The sequence below is a fragment of the Nanorana parkeri genome, unplaced genomic scaffold (assembly GCF_000935625.1).
Source record: "Nanorana parkeri isolate BGI_ZX_2015 unplaced genomic scaffold, ASM93562v1 scaffold577, whole genome shotgun sequence".
Classification (NCBI taxonomy): Eukaryota; Metazoa; Chordata; class Amphibia; order Anura; family Dicroglossidae; genus Nanorana; species Nanorana parkeri.
The window spans coordinates 635843-660237 of record NW_017306845.1 but is presented as its reverse complement, the minus strand read 5'-3'; the positions used below and the strand labels follow the sequence as shown (position 1 = coordinate 660237).

General features: G+C 40.1%; 1 protein-coding gene across 9 annotated transcripts in view; it reads left to right on the top strand.

Annotated features, from left to right (window-relative positions):
• CNKSR2 (connector enhancer of kinase suppressor of Ras 2) overlaps positions 1-24395 on the top strand; it is a 284331-nt gene that overhangs the window by 234861 nt on the left and 25075 nt on the right. For 5 of the 9 annotated variants that reach the window (XM_018562433.1, XM_018562435.1, XM_018562436.1 and 2 more), the window contains 3 exons: positions 3254-3321; positions 5666-5766; positions 9536-10061. In XM_018562433.1, the coding sequence (XP_018417935.1) occupies positions 3254-3321; positions 5666-5766; positions 9536-10061 (695 nt within the window). Of the gene's footprint in view, positions 1-3253; positions 3322-5665; positions 5767-9535; positions 10066-20167; positions 20196-24395 lie in introns of all 9 variants that reach the window. The other 4 variants (XM_018562440.1, XM_018562438.1, XM_018562437.1 and 1 more) reach the window with 1 other exon arrangement.

Genomic DNA, 24395 nt, shown 5'->3' with positions numbered 1-24395 from the left:
TTATAGGGCGAAGATAGCGATCACTGTTTCTACCTTAAGTAAACACTTGTATATAGTGCCACATGGACTTCTCAGTCCCTATATCGACTAAAGTTATTTATCGCAGTAGCTGTCAGCATATCTAACTTGGTATGTAATCTTAATGTATTGTACCAGGTCACATCTCCCAGATGGTAATGTAAGTGAAACAATTTTGTTTGACCTTGTATTCTAATTTTAAAAAAATCTATCACATGGAAAAACAAAATGTGCATGACATCTGTGGTTGTATTTTATTTAATGTGTTTGTAAGGGAATAAAACATCTATCTGATTCTTTTTTCATTCATTCTTTTTTTAATTTTTTTTCATCATGTGGGGTTCTGATCAATACCTGATCAACACCCTCCATGCAGTGGTGCAGCAACAGATGACATCTTAAAGTGATCTATTGTTCTTGGCAATCAACCAGAGCTGTACAAGCTCTGTCCCAGCCTCCATATCAAGAGCAAGTGATATTGATACATTATCCATATAAACACAATGTGGGAGCTTATCAGAGTATGACTGAACTCTCATAGCCTAGCCACCTTGGGTTTGTTATGTGTACATCTAGATCTCAGAGATTACTTAACTGTAAAAGGCATACATATGTTTTTATGGGTGACCACTCTTATACAGTGCACTAAAACCTTGATTTGTAAAGTCCACTCTTCCTATGCACCCTTTCTTTAAGGTTAGGTTCACTAATGCACAATGTGCCATGGCAGGCAAAAGTACTATTTTTTGTAAAAACTACAACTCACAGTATTTCTTTGCTGCGTGTGGTGATATACTGCATCTCATGTATTGTATGCCGTTAAAAACAAATCGCACTACAGCACACCATGGCACAAAATGCACTTTACTGCAACACAACAATGTGAACACAGCCTTCCAGAAAAAAATACAGGCAAATACTTAGATCACGTGTCTGTTTTCTCTTTACCAGTCCTCTTTTTATATTTATTTTTTATTTTGTTCTTGATGCTGCATTCTTCATTTCAAATGAATTCTATTGTTTTCTTAATTTCACAATGTTTTTTAATATTAGACAGGCATGTTATTGACATGCACTTTGAATTACCTTGGTTGGTCTCTTATGCACAGATCTGTACATAGAGTTTATCACCTGGACATGACCTGTAATAAGATCATGTTAGCTGTTGGCTGCAACTGCTAAAGTGTCTTATGACAGGGGGTCAGGCAAGCCAAAATATCTGACCGGCTGATATCTCTGCTCCTCCAAATAGTCTGTGAATGACTTGCAAATTCATAGTAGATTGCTCATTAGTGTCAGCAGAGCCAATGGAACAAACCGATCACCACTAAGTACATTGCTTTATACAAGCTAAACCTGTTCCATATCTGAGCTAACAATTTAGATGTTGAATATCTCATTTTGGAAGTCATATTCTCACTGCTACACGTGATTTTGCTGAACGTAATGGATACCTCAACTATTGTTGCTTTTCTCCCTTGTTTAGCACAATTTGTACATCTACCAGATGTCATGGGTAAAAAAAACATGTGTTCATGAGGCAACGGAAGAATTCCAAAATCAGTCTTGTCAGTTCAAAGAAGCTACATAATAGCTATGCGGCACACATTGACACAAAAGAGGCCGATATTAAAAGCGCAAAACTTAAACTATGAATCTTATGTAATCAGCATTCCTTCCTAAAGCAGAACTGTAGCCGTAAATGACAAGATAAGCCACCAAAACCTTGTTGTTATGTCCTAATGCTGGGCCACTCTGACAGGCAAAGCTTCAGCCCTTCCTTATAGTGACAGTTGCCCTCCCCCCACCCCTTCCTTTCTGCCTCATGCACATTCATATTAGCCAGTGAGGCTGCCCATTATAATGATAAGTCAATATTATTGTCCATTCCACACAAAATAAATGATACAAAATTTGCATTGAAAATTATTGAACATCAGCGGGGTACATCCAGAGTGCTTAAAATCTGACGTGTTTACACTCATTAGCATTTATTCACTCCCCATGACTACTCTGTCGAATTGTAATGAAGTGTTTGTGCCATCATTTATTTGTAAAGACTATAAAAAGCTGGATGTCATGTGCATGTTTGTGGTGGGCAAAGTGTTGACCCAACTGGAGTGGTGACTGCTTGTTTTGAGAGCAGAGGAATTAATTGGGTTAATTTTGCCTCTTGGAATGACCTTCAGCTGTGACCGCAAGATTTTTAGAGACTGCTGCTGGTCAATGTAGGTATGTCCTGCTCATTACTTGTATGTGTATCACAAGGTTGAAGGGAGAAGCACTTCCTGTTGGTATTAAAGATTTCCCACAGCTTTTGTGACTTCCTATTGGCACATCACTATGAGAGGCCACCTCCCTGACCAATCGATATGTGCGCAAGGCTGGATCGGGTGGGCAAGTTTTGACACCATCAGGAATGCTGGAGTTTTGCACTTTACACTACTTAGCAATTTGTTTTTCTTTTCTTTAGTGATAGTCACTTTAAAACATTAAAGTCAGAAGATGTTTAAGCAATTTATATGCTGATTGATGTTTAAAAACATTTAGCTTCCTACAGAATCAGCTGGTCTTTTGAGCACTGGCCTGATATCCTGTATTAGGGTGGCTCCTTGCCCTTGCAGCCTCCTATGTAGCCATCCTTGTGTGTGCTAGGAAGCTGTGTGTCCCTGCAAACACACAGGCACAGCAAAGCGTCACTCCACTGTTCCCCGATCCTCCGCCTTCCTCCCTTCTCCAAGCTATTAGATTAACAGCTGCTGAAGATTGTGCTGTCCCTTGTGATCTTGTACTGTTCAGGTAAGCTGAAAAGGTTGGAGATGGCTGTTTGGAAGCATAATGACTGTGAGTGTTTGGGCAAAAATGTAAAGAAATTATTTGCTGAGCAATGAGGTTTGTTTGGGGATTAATTATTTAAAAAGATTTGAGAGTTTAATATGTATATTTCTATATATCAGATGCTTTTCATTTCCTTTCTAATTTCAGGATGTTTGTTCACTTTGCTATTCTATGAAAGTAAAATAAATGTTTGTGTGGTTTTACAAACCAAGTTTTTATTTATATGTTTTAAGACTTGAACATCAGACACAATTGAAAAAAAAAAAAAAAAACTTAAGAGAAGTAAGCTAAAATTTTGGTAATGTAGAACATTCTGTCCTTCTTTTTTTAAATTATTTTTACATTTATGTAACTTTTTATCTGCAATTGCCTGTTTGCAATTGTTTTTCTTTTACAGGTGGATTAGTAGAATTAACTCGGCGGCTTCTGGTTATGTGGAGAGAGAGAGGATTAAACAAGATCAAGGTAGCCAAAAATATTTTAAAGGGCCTGTTAATGAAAAACATCAATTAATTGTTTTTTTGTTGCTTTACAGCAGATGTTGTACATTAGCTACACTAAAATAAAAAGCATGTTTTAAGTACCTATTGCAGTAAACATTTATTTTTTTCTGTTAAAACTCAGGAATTTAAAATGTAAATGAGTCAATCTAAATCTAGCCCAATATTAATTTTTAAGGACAAGTCCGCCCACAGCCACTACAATGAAGATCTTTCTCCTTGTATTTTTGTTTTATGATAACAAAAATGCACAGTCCACTAAAATAGTGGAATAATAAGATGGATGTGAATGTTTGAATGAGCAATCTTGGATGTCTCTGAGACACCTCCAGAGAAATTTCTGTACATGAAATGAAAATTCCGCCAACCTGCTAAAGCTATTATAAAAGGGTCAAATTTTTTGCATTGTGTTTATTTTTCTTACCTAATGGAGGATGAAGCAAAAGGATCACTACCTACTGCAGCCAGGGTTGATGTTGGGAATTGGAGTCTCCAAGAAATATAAAGCGATGTATACGATTTAACCCTCCAGTGTCAACTCACAATAGGCCTTGCAGCAAATCAAATGTAACAGTCCAATGCTAAATCACACTCCCTAAATGATAAACCCTACACCTGCAAGCACTAAAAGAACTGAAGTTCACTGTGAATCTCAAAATACACAAGGTTCCACGCTTATCCCCAATGGATCTCAAGATAAATATATACTATAAATGTGCAAAATATATTCATAGCGTCAATGTATAACACTAAATAGAAATGTGAACCAAACCAGTGCTGATTTTAGTCATAAAACACATACATAACACATAAATAAGTGCAGGTGCAAATCGAGTACTAAACATTCTTTACTTGTAGTATAATTTGAGATGATGTACTGCAGTGTCACTTGGTAGCATCCATAATCATGTTCTCACACCTTATGGAAATAAGCTCACTTTTATGGTAGGACCTTAAAATTATAAAAGCTCTCTTAAGCAGATCCCCTACTGGGGCAATATGCTTCTTCATTGATCCCTTCCCTGGTAATTGGCAGCAACTGTACCTTTCTTCTATGGTAGCTCTCTGAATAAGATTAGAATTTGCACCTCCTTCCCTTCAAGTTGTGTCACAGGCAAAGAACAGACAGACCATAGTGTTTTCCATAACAATGTATTAAATGAATATAAAACTCACATTAAAATGTGCACTGATCATGCACTGGGTGATACGCAGCAGTCACACTGAATGTACATATACCATTAGCTGGAGGATTGCTACCGTAGTGTGTTTTCCAGTACGCACCTGATCCCTCACACTTCCACATCACTCAGCTTTGTCATGTCATGTTGATCCGTGCAAAGCTTCCCCTATAGGGCAATTAAAAAATGCCCACAATTGTAATAGGTGTATAAATATGTAAATAAAATATATAATAAAAATTGTGCAATCCTACTCAATAAAGTGTTAAATCATTTATAGCAATAGGGCAAATAATAAATAACCAGTAAACAAATTATTAGATAGATAAATCCATCCTCCCTAAAGCATTGTGTAAACGTACGACCTTCAAAATAAAAACCCACAACAGTATAGTGCAGTCTGTACAGTACAATCAATCCTTTTAACAGTTACAAAGATGCATACAAGTGCAGCCATGATTCAAAGTTCAGTCTCTAAAGAGTGATCAATCTGATCACAATTGTATTTGTTTTTGCATATTTTTGTACCCGTTTGGGTATTCTTAAAACAGTTTATTACTTTAAGCCTAACTCAAACAATTCTTCCCACTTTGTTACTTTACTAGTGGGTTAGCGAGTTTCATCTAAGGAAACCCAGATTATAGCTTTCAGATATTAGAAAATGCCAGTTATATTGATGTAATTTATATAGCTCATACAATTATAGAGTTGTATAAATAGCATTATTACAAGGATCTTCATTTGAAATCATACTTATATTGTTTTTTTATAAATTTCACTTAATTTGTCAAAATTGATATCAGACATTGAACAATAGTTTCCTACTCACTACTGCACTGTGGAATGTGGGTGCTCAGTACTGTACTGAGCACAAAAAATGGTTCTACAAAAAGTATTAAAAAACTCCTATAGTAGAATTATCGGGTCACTTGTTTCGGTTACTAAAATTGCTCAGCTCAAATTCTACTTGTAATGGTGTTTTAAGCTTTTATAAATTGGTTATGCTTTTAGCTTTAAGTTGTGGACAGTAAACATTTTGTATAACCAATAATCTGTCAGAGTAAATATTGATTTGGTGGCTAGTGGACAAATGATTTTTTCCTAATTGATTTTGTACTATTTTTGTAGACTACTGGAGTGAGAGTGATCAAGAAGATGCAGAAACTCCATCAACCCCGAAACAAGACAGTCCCCCTCCGCCTTATGACACATATCCAAGACCAGCTCCAGTAAGCACCTTGATGTTCCATACATAGAACTGATTTAAAGCTGAATTTATTATGTATTTCCTAATCACAGTTATGCACTTTTCCCACCACAGTTGTGAAAAATGTGCTACAACAAATGTGAATCCAGCTCTGCATAGTCATTGAGTGGTCATCCTGGTGAAGGGGCAGCTAAAGGGAATTTGGTGGGCAATACAACTTTGATTCTGCAGTTGTTGAGCTTAAGCTATAGCTTGTTATAGTGTTCTTATACATTTAAACCTATTGTATTTATCTTTCCAATGATCTATGATTATTACGGGTGAAGCCTCAGCACAGGGTCAGATCAAATGGTAGACTTTACTTGAAAAATAAATCCATTTGGATAACATTTTGGTAAATAAAAATTGATATAGCATATGACTGATACACAAATAATTTTTTAATATAAGGTTATTGAAAGTTAGTTTTGCAATTTAATCTGAACACAGCTATGATTTTCTTGAAATGGTAATAAATGTCTCTCATACTTAGCATATTTAGTGACAACAACCCTAAGATCATGGTTTATAACATATTAGAGTTGCACAGATACCAAGTACAGTACTCGGTACAAGTACATGTACCGATACTTTTGAGCTCCAAGACTGCACTAGAGAAAAATTCAAAAATTAGGAGGCAGCTGTCATTTGTAAGGAGCACACGGAGCTCCTGGGATTTGTACATCTCTGTTTTAATGTACGATTTTGTTTTTATAAATATAAATAAAGGGATGCACAGATACCAGTTTTGTGAGTACGAGTACTGGTACTTGCCGAGTACTTACAAGTCCGAGTACTGATACATTTTTGTTTATTGTCATGTGACATCATTACATCAAACATGTCATTTAGAAACTGAAAATATTTTATTTAGAGTTGTGGCTGTCCAGTTTTCAGTCATGGATACCAACTACTATCATTTCTGTCACTTGACATTTTCCAGACAACTTGAATGTATCCTGTGAATAGTGTTTTGTTTTTGTTTTTTAATTCTTTATTTGTAAACAAAGTGGTGGGATACAGAGATAATTCACATCGTATCTGGGCCACATGGCCGCACATTAAACCAAGGCAATGAACAACCTGATGATTAGTGTAGTGCCAAAAACAAACATTGGGAACCTCTCCAATCGAACTTCTCAAACAATATCAGAGAATGTAAAGTACATACATAATATAAACAAGAACACCAGTCAGGTTGGACTCTCTTCCACCCAGCCATCACATTACAGTATTGTTTTATGTTAAAAAATCTGAGGGTTTAATGTCACTTTAAATTTATACAGTCAACAGTCATGAACCTGCTGGGTGGTTCAGTTTAAGTAAACCTGTAGTTTGCGTAACCTTGGTAAACTGTGATCTGGACTTGGAAAGGGCCCCTTAAGATGCCTGCACCACTTCACATTCCTTCCAAAATACACACAAAACTGGATGAAATACTGCTCAAAGCTTGAAAGGGCCCACTGTAACTATCAGCAGCATTTATGGTTTTTTTAGTGACTTCAAGCCCAAATTTACCATTAGGCACAGTAAAGAGGTGCATTTTTCTTTTATAGATATTGACCACATCATCCCATCCTTAGTAGAAATACAAATGTGGGGTTCAAAGGTTGCATGCCTACTGGCTCCAGTGATGGAAAACTGGCCCTGGTCACTGTAAAGCAGAACTAAAGTCTGCATTGTTGTTGTTAGGCTTTTCCCTTGATGTACAAGTATGCATACATCTTTATCTCTCAAAGTACATCCATCCAGCAATGTGACATCTGCAATCTCAAATCATCCATGCTTTTCTTCTGGATTCGGGATGTTCAGCCATCTTGATTGGCCAGCCCCAGATTTCTTTACTCTATGCGCATGGGACTAATTTATTCCTGACACTGAAGGCATGTCGAGAAAGGCATGTGCAAATTGGTGCACGCTCAGAATAAAATTACTAGCAAGTTAGGCAGAAGCTTTTATGGTAGAAGGGTCTCTATTGTTATAAAAGCCTACTTGCTAGCATTTATTTTTTTTTAAAACACTTTAATTCTGCTTTAAAATGACAGCTCAATATAGCACAATGTCTTCATAAAATGTGTGACCAGATGGGAAAAGTATATGCTTTGTTTGGTTTTCTAAAGTAAAAAGGTGATCTTTCACTTTAATACTTCCAGCAGTTTTACCATGGTGACATACTGTAGATGGTGTGAAAACAGAATAATCCTTACCATTGGTTATCTCTAATACATTTGTTTGATAGACAAGAGTTGTATTTAATTTAATAGTTTTATTTTTGTTAGCTTCAGGATAAATGTTGCCCTGTGTTATATTAATGCTTTGATGTTGTAGCAATCAAAGGATTTTGTTTAAATGTCCACATGTTTAAATATCCTGTATTCCTTTCTTACATTTTAGGTACTTACTGATTGACTCAAGTCAGTAGGTGTTTCTGCCCTAAGGCACATCATGAATAAAGACTACTGATTTAACACGTAGCAAGTGTCCAGGCTTTCCTGCAACAGAAAAAACAACATTGCTGAATAAATCTCACTCAGTCAGTAACTACTTTACAAAGCAGGACCATTACCAAATGCCTATCTAATGGCATGATTCTCGCCTATCACAACGCCACTATCATTTTATACTTTTATATTCATCTATAACAGACCAATTCAGTAATCAATAGTAAGCTGCATGAGGCAGTAGAACATGTGTCTCAGTTTGGCTAAAAAAAAAAAAAGCTAACTTTCAAAGCCCAATATCACCACTCCTTCACAGCAGCACCACTATAGAGAATGATGGGTGCACACCGGTTGAGTCCATCTTGCTCCAGCATTAGCAGTTACTCACAAAAAAGTCCGGTCAAACACTGCAAGCTTTGCTGAAAAATTCTATTGTTACACACAGGTACACTTTGTCCCGACATGAACGCTCATCATTTAGACATGTTTCATCCAATAATGGGCTTAAGTCATGGAAGACTGTTAAACCCATTATTGTGTGAAACATGTCAAGGTGAGGAGGATGCATGGTGGTACGCTTGCGGTGTATGACCGGACTTTTTTGTGAGTAACTGCTGGCTACAAATGCTGTTTGCTCTTTGCCTAACAGCATGACCCAGATTTTTGAGGAACTCATTAAAGCAAGACTAGAAAATTTAGGGAGAATAGTGATGTGCAGAGACATGCGAGTAGTCTTCAGCACTCATTTGTAACACCTTGGGCTGGTTCTGACAACCTCTTGCAAGCAATCTCTGACAATCTATTGTACTAGCAACATTGCAATTCACCAATGTATGTTCTTCAGTGGAAAAAAGTGCTTACTGTAACATTACTCTTTTTATAAAAGGATGTCTGTTATGTTCCCTGCACACTTGGGACACGTGTTTAAGCAGTACATGAACTTTCTTTTTGCCTCCCCAATACATACTTACTGAGATCTGGGGCTTCCTGTGTTTGTTTACATCCTGTGCCAAAGTCCTCTCTCTGCTGTAGAGCCATATAGACAGCTAGTAGATGAAGGTAAATGAACCCCATAAAAGGCTATAGGGCTCTACTGCACAGGTGTGGCCAGCAGAGGGAGGACTTTGGCGCAGGATGTAAACAAACACAAGTGGCCCTTGGTGCCAGATCTCCATAATTATGCTTCTGCGGAGGGGGAGGGTGGGGTATGTTATGTCAGTGGAAAGTGCACTTATTCTTTCAATACAACATTTGCCAAGGTATGATGGTAAATCATTACATCAACTTTAATTTTAAACCTCTTTCCTGCAGATGTCATGTGCCAGTCCGTTTGTGGAGCCAAAACACAGGTTATCTTCCACAGAAACCTCGCAGTCCCAATCATCCCATGAGGAATACCGCCAGGAAGTTTCTGGAAGCACAACTGATTCTCCAGTGAGAAAAACAGCAAGTCAGAGGAGATCTTGGCAGGATTTAATTGAGACACCATTAACCAGCTCAGGACTTCATTATCTTCAGACTCTTCCTCTGGAGGACTCTGTTTTCACTGATCCAGGAGTGGCCTCACCTGATCATAGGCGCCAGTCCACACTTCCAGCTCCAAAATGCCACCAGCAAGACCACTATGGCCCATTTCCCTTAGTTGAAGGCAACAGATTACAAGTACTCAGTAGCAGTGGGGCAAAGCCTCGCAGTTTTACACTTCCCAGAGATGCTGGCTTAAGCCATTGTGCTGCACTTTCACCGGTCAGTATATTGGAACCAACAGAACCACCACAGATACAAGAGGTACATAAGGAAGACCCTTCCGAAGAGCCAGAAAAACCATATGAAGCAAGTAAGTATTCATGTTAACTCAGTTCAATGTATGCAGTTTACAGAAAAGATTATTCATGAATCTTAAAAGGCACTTACATAGAAAATTTACCAACAAGGGTTGGCTGAAACTTTTCTGTACAAAAATTCAAGGTCGGCTTATTACATAGCCCCCCATCTTAAATCACATTAAAAAAACAGCTTAAAAAACCCTGCACTTGTGGGGGGAAAAAAAAGATAGAAAATATACTTGCCTTTCTCCCAGATTGCGCCTTGGGCAATGTGATGTCACAACCTTTTTGATGAGATCCTGGGAATGTTGAGGATCCCAGATCTCTGGAGATGACACTTTGTGTTCCCAGGATCTTCTTGGGAGGATTGAGATGCTACAATCTGCAGTGCCAAAGGCAGCTATAAGGTAAGTATATATCTTCTAACTTTTTTTCCCCCACCCGAACATCAGACCTTGCATTTTTAGTGTAAGGTCATAGGACAGATGATATCAACAATACGATTGCAGATATCACATGGACCAACTAACATTTTACTACCTAATTGATCACTGACATCACACAGCTTCCTGAGCTATTTGTAAATGCCTTTAATATATAGAAGTAATATCAAAAACGTTAATAGAACATTAAACATATTTAGTAGTTAATCTGTTCATATCTGGGCCTACATGTAAGAATACATAATACTTGGGGGAAAAATTCAACCCACATTTCTAATTCAGTGTGCCTTTATAGCTGGCTCTAGGTGATAATAGCAGCCTTCCTTTACAGTATTTATATTTACATTGTGTTTTAGTTCAAGCCATGGTTGCACCTTTTGTAAGAAACCTAATTGATCTTTTCATACAAAGGAAATGAGAAACACACGGTAGGACAGAAAGTGCACAAAGACTGTTTATAAAGGAAACCTTTACTTAAAGAAATACAGAGTCTGCTGTGGCTGGCTTCCTCCTGGCCATCTAAGAGAAGTCTGAGTGCACATTTGTCCCATGTCAGTGACTTTGATTAACATGACAGCTGGGAAACAAGAATTGTAACTAGACAAACAATAATGCTGTCAGAGGCGCTTTTGTCAGTTACCCTTTATGCACATGGTTTAAAGAGGAACTCCAGGATTTTCAAAAAGTTAACCCCTGCAGTGTTGCTAACTGCTCGTTTTGATGTAGGTAGCAGAATAAAGAAGATATACTCGCTTGATCCTCTGCCCTGTGGCAGTGACCACTGACCTCTCTCCCCTTCCTCTCTGGCTGTGGTATGCCAAAAAGACCTGTTATATAGATATGACATTACAGGTCTTTTAGACCACCGGTACCCAGGGGGAGAAGAGGCAGCAGGGAGCGGTCTAGCAGCCAGGCAGGATTGAGGTACAGGTAAGTATATTTTCTTTATGTTCGACACTAGACCAAAACCAGCATTTAACCCTTCCAGTGCTGGGGAAGTCCCACTGCAAGGGCTAACTTTTGAAAATCCTGGAGTTCCTCTTTAAACCATGTGCATAAAGAGTAACTGACAAAAGCTCCTCTGACAGCATTATTGTTTGTCTTAACCACTGTCCTTGATCCTGCACAGGTTGGCTTGCATGAAGATGCTGTAAAAATATAAATACAGGCATGAGAAATAAAAAGGAATTCATATACTGCTATATAAAAAAGATTTTTTTGATGGGCCAGTTCTTGAAGCAACTTTCATTATTTACAAGTATTTCATATATTTTCTATCCCCACCAAGTGCAACACCCAAATATAAATTTCCTGGCATGTGTGAACGTGCTGTGTCTGAACACATCACACAACAGTCTGCAGATGTTAACTCTTGTTTGATGTTTTTTTTATGTGCATTATATGTACATGCAACAATTAAAAACTGCTTACGTTGTTCTGTTCTTTTTGTGGATCAATGTATTCATCTCACGTGATACAGTGTACAGATGGTTATCCCTCATGGACAGCTGCTTGAGATTGCTTAGTACGGTAGCCTGTGATGTAGCATTAGGTAGAACGGTTTAATTCTGTTATGTAATTATGAAAGCATTTGTTCAGACTCTGATTTGTATCGGATACAGAGTATGTACTGAATATGGCATTTCTGTAATCAAAGGGTATGCATTTCTAATAAATGATACACCTCCAGAGTCCATTGTAAAACTTTCTGTGGGCTGACAGATGACCAGCATTGTTTATATTGAAAATTGACATATAGTTTTGTTTTTTCACCTGTGGGCATATTAGCCTTCCGACCCCTGTATTTCAGGGGACTTCTGTTTCTGAACTACCAGTTGATTTTGAGTGTGCACCAATGAACAAGGCATATGTAAGACAGTTGGAGAATTAACTGTGGAATTATTGTAATTTCCCTTATTACTTAGTGCTTGTCAGTCTGTTACAGAACAGATTTGTTGCACAAGCCAGCGAATTTGAACTGTGGAGAGCTGTTCTATGTTGCACTCATGTGTGATGTAGATGTATATCTGGTCCTCATGTGAGGCAGTGTCCTTCTGTGGGGAACAGCATCCTAATGAAAAATAGGAAGGAAATAAGGACTGGAGCTTTAAACTGAACTATTTTATTCCAGAGAGCCAGTGTAATTTGTACAAATAGCCAGCATGTTTCAAGGGTTCAAAGGTGCCCCTTCATCAGGGTTTAAGAATGAATATAAAGCCTACGGTGGTGGTAGTATGGAATTTCATAGACAATTAGGTTCATAACGTGTGGACAGACAGCCTTCTGGCACACTCTTGAGTTGCTCATGATTACAGTTTAGTGGAATTATAATCATTAGCTGCGGGGTTCATTAACGGGGTTTAAATTACCTCTAAATTAGCTCTAAATTACCACTCCAGTCCCTATTTCCTACTCCAGTCACAATCCAAATGAACCCTGGGAGCCCATTTTTGTGTTTGAGCAGCCAGCTAAGTGTCCAAACATTGTTACCATTTACACACAATGGAGGACAAATAGAATATAGCCCTGATGGATCAATCAATCCCCATCTACTTTTCTGAGCAGCAAAACAACTGACATTTCTAACTCTTAATTAGAGGAAACATTGGCTTCAGTTGAATTGCAAGTGGCATATATCCTTCCTTTTTCTGATTGTCACAACGATTGTGACTGTCATTTGATTAGTGCCACTACACCAAAACTGACAGCAAATATTGTTGATACAGAGGATTGTAGAAATCATGCATTGCTCCTGCGACAACAGATATCCCTTGTTGAGTACTGGCATGCCCATATTATACAGCAAGAATGGCCAGAGACAGACAGTGAAAGATACTGGCTCAGTAAATATCATTGTTTTCTTATTTTTTGTGAATAGAGCTTTTTGCTGAAGAGAAATGGGAATTTACTAGGAGTACTGTCCTAACAAATAACACACATGATGTTTCAGTAATTACTGTATGAATACCTACAAATTGTATACATATGTAAAAGACAATTTTCAATGTATTGAATCTCTGATTTCTAGAAGAATGATAGAGGATGGAAAATGTTGAACATTGTTGTTAAGAGTTGTTAAATAGAAATTAGACGTGCATTCGGATTCGGATGAACCTGCAAATCAACGAAAATCAGTTGATTCGGCGGTTCATCGGAATCAAAATAAAAAATGTAATATATGCCTGAATATACTAAAACGATATTCGGCATACATAACTTAGTTGTCAGAATATGCTGTCATTTGTAGGTGGAGCGTATGATGACGCACGGCGGTGACGTCACACGCTGAACGAGCGGTGGCCAGATTGGCAACCGGCCCGTTCTGCACATGCGCACCGCCATTTTGGAGTAGATCTTGGTATACACCAAGATGGCAGTGCTCGAACATGCGGGCACCACCATCTTGGTGTATACCAAGATCTACTCCAAATTGGCGGCACGCAGAACGCGCCGGCGGACGACCCGGCCGCAGTTTCAGTGTGCGGATTCGGAGGCAACAACATAAAAATTTGTTTCCTTTGACGAAACGAATGAAAACGTTTTTAGTTTTCATTTGTTTCTTCTGGAAACAATTTTTTTTGTTGTGCACATGTCTAATAGAAAGCTTGCGGTATACGGAGATGGCGCAGCTCGGACGGATCCCGACATTACTGTCTGGATCCACCCAGCCTATCTAGAGGCAGAGCCAGCTGTACCCGTCCCCTCCCCCTTCCGTTCCGCCAGTCAGCACAGGAGGATTGGACAGGGAAGGGGGGAATCCCAGCAGGGAGTCGTGAGTGACGATCACGGCTCTCTGCAGGGCCAGGATCGAGAAGTGAGCGAGCGATGGTATGTGTTCGCTCACTTCCCAATCTATTGAGCCGACCTGTGACAGTTTCATTGTCACAGGTCGGCTAGAACTATGAGGCTGAGTGATTTTCACTCGCCTCATAGTTCTCCTTTAAGTAGCTCTGCCACTCTTTTTAGCATTATGATTTCCTGTCCTAGGACCTAAGGATTTATTATTTACTTAATTTCTATTGGATTTACTCACTTTATGACCTCTGGTAATAAATGATGGAGGCAGAATGGACTGACACTGAGAGCGCTTACCCACCTGGCTTGGTGAAACATCTTAATAAGCAGGAGTGAAGGCAATTAAGGCATTTCTTTTGAAATCTCTCTCTCTTACTCTAAAGGTGCCCATACACCTTACGATTATCGTACGATAATCGTATGCGATCGACTTTTCGTACGACAATCGTAACGTGTGAATAGAGTGCCCGACCGATAGTACTGTACAATCGTACGACTTTTGACGGTCAAGCATGTTTGAAAACTTTGGTTGATCGTACGATGTTCGCATGGTTGGTGGCGTTTCCGTCCTTCAAAAGTCGTACGATTAACACTGCGCATGCGCAAACGAAAATAATTGCGGTCAATTACCGCAAGTCGTCCAGGTGTTTTTTTCTAACTACCGCTGATTGAACCTTGCGATAATCGGGGCAGGATGGGGCCGTCGTACGAAAATCGTACGACGGTTCGATCATCAGACGAAAAGTTTCGTCCGATAATCGTAAGGTGTATGGGCACCTTTAGATTGAGAAACTTTAGGTGAGCACTAACTGGTATACTGTTAAGTTTTTTGTACTGGATAGAATTGATCACTTGCAATATAGCAGCTGTCAGATACACTGATTTTATTTGTATTACTTTATTGTCCCAGAATCTGTAGCTTTCATATTACAAATTCTGCCTTCACTTTCCACTTGGTAGTGCTACACAGTAGTTGTGAGTTTTTGCTCTTTCTCACAATGTCAGACTATGTCTGTTGGCTAACCCACCCGTCTACCCACCGTGCACCTCCACCCCCCGTTTAGTCCTCTGCGCTTTTCGTTGCTAGCGAGACTATCGGACACCTCGAGACAGCAGCCTGACAGCATTGCCAATACATACAGCACCAGGCGCTTCAGCGCTGTTCGCGGCTCCTCGCTCTCTCCCTCACATTCTCCCTATCCCAGCCGTCGCGGCCCGGCCTGGCCAGCCGAGTACGTGGGCGGCTTCATTATTGCAGTTATGTTCTAAGACCAGCTTAACATTTGACAACTTGAGGGAACTAGCTATTCAGCCTAGCCCCTATTCAGCCACTAACCTCTCATCTGCCAGATAGCAGGACCTGACCATCATATCCTGAAGTGAAGATAAGGCGAGTTTTTGGGCAGAGTCTCCTGCATCCTAACTTTAAGTCCTTATCCTTTCCATTCTAAAAGACTGTTTTTCTACACTTGTATTTGATACATACATGATCCAACATCACTATACAAGCATTGCCCATAAAAGTGATTCCAGGTAGTAGCGCTCCTCCAAGAAGAGTGTTTGTTTGTTTGTTATTGGTACACAGGGTCCCTCCCCCTGTTATGAGGAGTTTCGCACACCACCAGTAGTTAATCTCCAGAGTTGTGTCTGACCCACAGGAGTGCGCTCTAAACATTGTGCTTTCTATTGTTAACCCATAAAAAACAATTTTACTTTATCCACCAATGTGGATTAAGGTAAAAACAAACCTGAACCAAGTTTTACAGCTCTGGAAAGTGTTAGTAAAACTGCACATATATCTGCAACCCCTTAGTTTATCCAGGTGTATTATACCTTGTTTTCTTAAGGCCAAATTTCAGGACACTAACTCTGACCGTATTTCTAAAATGGACTCTGACACTAACCCAGATCAAGCCTTGATCTAACTATTTTAGCTGTTTTTATTTTTTCATTTTTTTCACATACTTACTTCTAGAGCATGGAGAAACATTGCATCTCTTTTCCCTCACAGAGGAGAAACCGATACAGGTGTATGCGTTTTTTTTTTACTAATGATTACTGTGATTAGCTGTCACAGTGATCATAGGAACAGGAGCTGGTTCTCCTGACACCTGATTATTGGTCTGAGACCAGGAGCTGTTGGTGAAAGCTTGGTCTCTGTGCTGGGTCTATCACATGGGCAGAACAAACGCATGCTACATATATGCAAAAGAGATGCACGGAAGAAATCCCACTTCGATGACATTGAATATATGTGTTACACTGACTGGAAGTTGTTAAGGTGCTGTGCAAGGCGTTGTGTACAGTGGGTCCACTGACTTATAGACTTGCATTGTGAGAAGTGACAGTAAAGCAGAGCTCTTGAATATTCCTGCACAGCAGGAAGCAGTGTCTGCATATGGAATGAGGCTCTATGCCTGCCTCAAAGCCATAATAACTACAAGCTATACATACATTTCTTGACCCATTGATAAAACGATAAACAATCAGCTTGGTGTAAATATTCTTATCTAAAATGATTGAAATCATTTTAGTATTTATTTCCCTTTAAGTATTAAAGTATATCTATAATCAACATTTTTTTTTGTTTTGTTTTGGATAGATTGGAGAAAGGCTAAAAGCGCTGTCAGGTTTTACTGCTGTCCCAGGCTCCATTAGGGATATTTCTTCTCACTCTCTCTTCTATGGATAACCTTTAACCATACAGGAAGTGTGGGAAGACAGGGAAACGGACAATAATAAAAGCTAATGGAGGTTCTAGCAGTTAAAGCAGTTAAAGTTAAAAGCATGCTGCTTTAAGGACTTACCTTAAATGATGCCTCTTGATCCAAACATCATCTTCCTTACAATCATTTTCAGCAATCCCTCCAGCGCTGGTTCCGGTTTCTGATCCAGCGCAGTCTGCTGTCTCTTCCTGTCCCACGGAGTCTGCTGTCTCTTCCTGTCCCACGGAGTCTGTCCAGCATACATGCTCATGGCTGCATGCAATGACTTACACTGTAGCTCTCCTCCTCTTCCCGCCGGTGATCTCCAATGGGCATGCACCCGCACACACCCTCCTGCATGGCCGCACGAGAACCTGGATTCTACAGCCGGGAGCAAATAGATAAGTTTTTGGCCCCATTCACACGGGAATCAGCCAGCGCCTGCTGCCTGCACGGCCATATCGGGCAGCTCCCGGGAAGGACCAGTGCTGTGTGTGATTAGTACGCAGCCCCTGTCCTCTATGGGACTACGCGGCCATACGCCCCCCTCAAGTGTAGGTCCGTACGGGTGAGTGTTTCCGGGCTCGGACCCAGACAGGATCCATCCTGTCAGCGTACGAGTACGCTCACCCGCACGGATGTGCAGGGCGGCGTACGACTGCGTAGTCCCATAGAGAAGGACAGGGGGCTGTGTACTAATCACATGCAGCACCTGTCCTTCCTGGGAGCTGCCCGATATGGCCGTGCACACAGCACTGAGCTGTACGTGCCGGCCGATTCCCGTGTGAATGGGGCCTTTACCTATGTGGTAACTTTATTTATTTTTTATGTTTTTGCATATATCTACTGCTTGCTAGCAGTAGATATATGTAAATAAAAAGACTAATGTCAATTAAACATAAAAAAATGTATTGTGTCTGTGTTGCTGTTAGAGATTTCCCCTTACTTGCTGTTCTAGAAAAAATGTATTGACCAGAGAGGAAGTGAAGGAATCTCTCCAACTGAGCCCCTAATGACAGTAAAACCTGATGGTCAGTTTTGTGTATAGATGCGCTTTATATGTACGCTTTTTTTTTTTTTTTTTAGCTCTACTAAGTCTGCATTGCTGATGCTAATGTTGTACAAAGTTTCAGACAGATTTATATGCTTAAATATAGAACACAAGAGATTTGCTACTGTGCATTCTTATACACACATTCCCAAATTAGTTTTTTGAATGTCTTCCACAGTGGTTTGAAGATTAGTTTCGCTTAGCATGCTTTCCTGAGTTGCAACTATTGAAGCTCATTGATGTATGATTGTCTTGCTGTGCACCAGTAGACTGAGATAATTAGACATGGCAGGTCAGCCGTCACGTTAGGGAAAGAGCACTTTTCTGATTGTTTTATTTTTGGACACCTAGTGTGATGTCAGAAGTTATTTCTCATCACAAGATGTTCTTCTAGTGTTTTGCTGGAAATATTTTGTATTCCTTTTTAATTCTACTCCGCTGGTTTCATGTTTTGGGCATGTTCTGGTAAAATAACCTCTTTCTGGGCTACAGTTTGTGGGTGTGGTCCATAGCAGCCATTCATATCTTGGTATACATCTTAAATCACAGTGGCTTTGTGGATACTAAAGACACCTTCTCTGCTTCTCCATTTATTTATTTGGACACAATACAACCATTGTTATTGGATCTGAGTGTGGGTCATGTATATATTATTTTCCAAAAATCATAATTTGGCTGCAGTAAAATCAGGGCTTAATTAAACACAGTGAGCCATCAAGACAGTGAAAAAAATATATGTTGTAAGATTGTGGTTCCTCCATCTAACCTCCAAATCTCTACAGGACATATTGGTGACACACTCACCCCCGAAGGGCCCTCCTAGCCTCTTTAGGGCTCACAGTTCCATCATTGCCCCAAAAGCACTTTCCGACCCACCAGTGGCAATCGAGAAACTGATTTCCTTACCAATGTTCTGATGCTTAATGAACTTTAATTGAACAACTTTGGGAGGTGTTGTAGACTCCAAAATAAAGGAACATAGCACTTGCAGCTTTTACAAATAGAGATCCTTTAAAGGAGAACTATGAGGTGAGTGCTTTTCACTCACCTCATAGTTCTAGTCGACCTATGACAATGAGACTGTCACAGGTCGGCTCAGTAGATCGGGAGGTGAGCGAACACATACCGCCGTTCGCACACCTCTCGATCCTGTCACGGCTCTCTGCCGTGACAGAGGAGGGGCTGGATTCCCCCCTCGATCCACCAGCGCTGACTGGCGGAACAGACGGGGGAGGGGGTGGGTACAGCTGGCTCTGCCTCTAGATAGGCAGAGCCAGCTGTCAGCCACGCAGCTGGGCGGATCCCGGCACAATTGTCGGGATCCGCTGCGGCGTCTCAGTATACCGCGAGCAGCAGCTCGCGGTATACTGCAGCGTCTCAGCCTAGGGTGATGGGAGGACGCTAGTTTGTGTCCTCCCGTTACCCTAAGGAGAACTATGGGGAAAAGCCTTAACCCCATAGTTCTCAAAGTCGACCCTGCAGTCTGTGAAATTCAGCTCCTGCCTGCAAGGTACCAGTTTTTGCAACTACCAGTCTATAATTAAAAATCACCACACTTCAGTAAACCAACTTTTCAGGCTCCTTATGCACACTAATGTCCCTCCATGGCTTTCCCATCTCCAAACTTCAATCACTAAGCCTAAGTCCCAGGGCTCAGTCCAAGCACATAGTCACCCTCCCTAGGTAGCTGACCTTGGAGGATCACACATATCACAACATCTCTCCCCCAGGCAGCCACCCAGTGGAAAGATTGACTTCCCAAAGTCACTTGTGAACATATATACCCTCTCCCAGCATGCACCACTGGTAACAAACCACCTAGTGGTTGGCCAGTAGGGGTCGACCAATTATCGATTTTTCAAGACTGATACCAATTATGGGCCACCTTTCTGGCCGATAACTGATATTCTCTTTACATGCAACTGTGCTCTCAGAATACCCGAACAGAGCCGGCATCAGTTGATCGATGTATGCCGGCCAGACAGCGGCATACACTGTGTGAAATTCGCACAGTGTTTATTATCGGTAACATCAGTACATTTAACCAATAATTTAAAAAAAATCTCTATCTATTGCCAATGTACAATCCCCCAGCAGCAGGCAGAAGCAAACAATCACCAAAGCTTAGGAGAAACATCAGAAAGCCAAAATATGAATGAGACTAACTACAGTCTGACAGCTTATAAATTTAAATAGACACTCCTGCTTAAGTTTATGTCCATAAATTAATGTCCTCCCGTGACCCAAAGCTCAGTATATCGCGATCTACAGCTCGCGGTTTACCGAGACCGCCGCAGCCGGGACGTATCCCGACATTACTTTCGAGATCCGCCCAGCTGCATGATTGACAGCTGTCTCTGCCTATCTAGAGGCAGAGCCAGCTGTACCCGACTCCTACCCGTTCGTTCCTCCTGTCAGGGCTTCTAGGATCAGAGCGGGGAGGGGTGACAGTCACGGCGCTCTGCAGGGAGATCGAGAAGTGAGCGTGCGACGGTATGTGTTCGCTCACTTCCCGATCTACTGAGCCAGCGTGTGACAGTTTTATTGTCACACGTTGGCTCGAACTATGAGGATGAGTGATTTTCACTCACCTCATGGTTCTCCTTTTAAGGCAGGGTAGCTACAGAATCACGGAGCTCTGCAAGGGACACAGCAGATTGACACTCCTACAAATGTCAGTTTCCTGGCAGATTTCAGGGAGCAATTCTTCAACAGGTCAGTGATGGCGACAGGAGTGTTTAGATTTTTTTAAGGCCACAGGGCCCCATTTACTAAGCAAAACTGTGAACTAAAGCCTTTAAAGCTGAAATTAAGGAAATCCAATAATGTTATTTTAAATTTTCAGAAGAAAAAAAGAGCCCCTTTTAAACATGAAAATGATGGCGGCATTGAAAACTGGTGGATCATTTGAAAAAGAAACATCCACCTTTTATAAATCAGAACAATCAAATCCCAAACTTGACGGATTGCTTCATTTATCTCTATTATGGAGCTTTGCACATTATGCGAATCATAGCATAGCGGAATTTGGGGGTCTCGGCATACGACAATTGGAAACCACTGTTACAAAGAGTATACATGGTAAAGAAATAAACAGTAGTTAGTGATCTACTTTCTGATTTTCTGTACGCGTGTTCTTTTTCTGGCATAAATATTAGGTCACCTTCACAAATAAAATAAGTTCTATTTATATATGACATTGCTTTTGACATGTTCATTATTTCTGGTATGTCTTTTATTCTCAAGGGAAATAATAAAAGGATATTGCAGCAGACAAAAGGTATTGCACATGCTTTAGAGATGCAGCTTAGTTCATTTTATTTCTAAGAAGGGTAACATAAAATTTCCTTTTTGTATGCTTGCTGCAGGTTTAAATAAAGACACAATCTCAAGGGTTTTGCAAAACCCTATTAAAACAATTTAATTCCGGACTAATAGTAAAACAGCAGTATACGAACAGACCGCACTATCCAGAGAATTCCAATAAGAGGTTGTAGTTGGTTTGGGGTGTGCAGTGCTGGCATGTGTTGCTTTATACACTTTTATTCACTGATATACTGGATTTGCTGTGAATTTCAATAAAGTCTGAAGTATTGGAATTCTCTGGATAGTGTGGTCTGTTCGTATACTGCTGCATTCTAAGGTGGAGACGCACCTATTAGACCAGCACCTGGGGAGTCCTGATGGTGGCTAAGGAATTGGAGCGGTGAGATTTCCTTTGGCTCTACTAATAGTAAAACATTGCATTTAGTATTTACCATAAAGTAAATGGAAACCCTAACTGGATGGCATTTCATTGGTTAAAGTACAATGCATCATAAACAATTTTTTCCCCTAAAATACTGGGGGGTTTTGTAAACTTTTTTTTTATTTGCTTTTTGCATCTCCGTCTTTTAGTAACAACTTGTCTACATGCACTCACTCCCGTTTTGGCTGCATATCATTGCTTTGGACCAACTTCCCAATAGGACCATGTCTGCACACAGCATGTCAGCATGACCGCTTGGTTTCAACCAATGGAGCATATGGTAGAGGAAATGCAGGAAATTGTTGTTGTCCCCTCATAACCGGAAGTGCTTGAATATGACCATAGGAAAAAAAGATCAAAGGTTACAAGCATACCTTCAGTGGCACAAGTGCTAAGGTAAGATGATGTATTTGTGTTCACATGATGCCATCAAGCCGTCATCACTTGGGTATATTAAAGCACCTTACATTTTCCTGTGCATCTGGAGGCTTCCTGTGTCACCCCAGAAATCATTCAAAGTTCAAGCACATGTGTATAGGGTGCCTTGAAGTTGGCAACTTGGGCTTCATCCACTCTTGTAGCACCTGCCCTTAGAGGCTTAGAACTTGATTAGAATTATTCAGTAGTCCATCATACCAGACTTCCTTACCTCAACTGTCACAGTAAGGTTTTGTTTTTTGGTGAATTTGGATAGGGTCTGATTCTTAAGTTTTCACTACTGCCAGTGTCCTTGTTAGGAAAACCACCCCTGAGGAATGGCCGTGACATATTTGGCTCGACCCACAAGAAAAGATGCCATTGCCACAAGCTAAAGTACTTCATTATTTTGTGTAGCATCCACTAGAAGGTGCATGACTCTAAATTCTGTAGCATATGCCACTCTTCTGGATTCTTTATCGCACTTGGAAATCTTTCCAGTGACAATAGCAGCAAGGCTAAAAAATCAGGTTGGACCTTTCATAGCTATATTGGTAATTGTCTGTTTTTTGTGGTGTTGCCCTGAGTAGTCTTTAGCCCTAAAAATAAAATCCTGACCAGTGAACAGATTCTGTTAAGACAACCTTATTGGACAATACTGACACTTTCCTCTAATGATGTGTTGCTTGGCGAGTACAGTATTTGCTATTGCAGTTTCCTCCGACAATAAAAAAATCAGCTGATTTTTCTGCAGAAATCGAACACATTGCCTTCCATGCTTCACTGATGTCGCAGTTTAGTTTGCTCATTTTTCTGTAACACATTAGATATTACATCACAGTCCTTAAGGGTTATTTGATGCCATTATTATTATTTCTTCCCTTCTTCCTTCCTTGTATGCATTAGACTTCAAATACAGACTATTAATCTTGCACTTCCCTAACTAATGACATGTAAATTTGCATTATATTTTTATGTCACTCCAGACAGTTGCCATGTATCTTTCAAATAGCCTACCAGCCACAAGCTTTACATTTCCTTTCAGTCGATGCATTTCACTTTTGCTCATGTTGAATTCCTGCACTGAGCTATGTGGTGTTTTCCTTCTTCAGCAGTGATTTCCCTATCTCCTAGGCAACATGTTCTAGCTCTTCACTTCTTATCACAGACTAATATTTGAGTGCTGTACACAGTGCCTATTATAGGGAGGTATTCTTGTACACTCCTGTACCAAAAGGAAAAAAATCTACGCTAACATGTGGCATTGAACAACCTTTTTAAAGGAAACCTGTCACTACAACATGGGTATGGTAGCTTAAAAGCAAAAGTGTAACCAGGGATATTTGGTTACCAAAGCAGAACCCCTCTACTATGATCTCCTCTGAACATTTGTTTGTTTAAATGGTAGTCACCTGGCTTTGAATAGAGACATAAGAGTGGCGGCAGGAAAAGACCAAGTGGTCCATCAAGGCTCCCCTTTTTTTTTTTTTACCTTTGTCTTGTTTGTCCCAAGCTCAAATTCACTTACTGTTGACTCCCTACCTTTGCTGGATGTCTGTTCTAAGCAGCAATTCCTCTCTCAATATAATAATTTTAGGTTAGTTTTGAACTTTCATCTTGCTAGTTTAAGGCCATGTGCATTTGTTCTTTGTTGGCTTAAGATCAACAATACTGGCCTCCTGAACCTTTATTTCATCCTTATTATATTCAAAGGTTTCAGTCATGTCCCTCCTTTACCTTCTTTTCTTAAGACTGTACATAATAGGATCCTTCAGTCTCTCTTGATATGTTTTATCCCTCAGACCTTTCATCACTTTTGTTACACTTCTCTGGAATCTTATCTTTTTTGTACATGAGGTCCCCAGAACAGTCTTCTAAAGGATGTATTCAGGGAAATAAGGATCCCCTTCCTCCTGCTGGTCATTCCTCTAGTGATGCATCCCAGAATTCTATTTGCTTTCCTCACTGCCAGGCAGCAAAGTTCATTCGTTTTGCAACAACCTGAAATGATCTCCTCCCAAATCTTTTTTTTTTCACTTTACCAACAACTACAGTATATCTTAAAGTTATTTTATAACTCTGGGATAAATACCATCAGAACTGCATCAATTGGCTTTAAGCAAGCCACTTCATCTGCCTCTAGAAACCCTTAAAATAAATTGAATTTCGTTCCAAACGAAACTAAG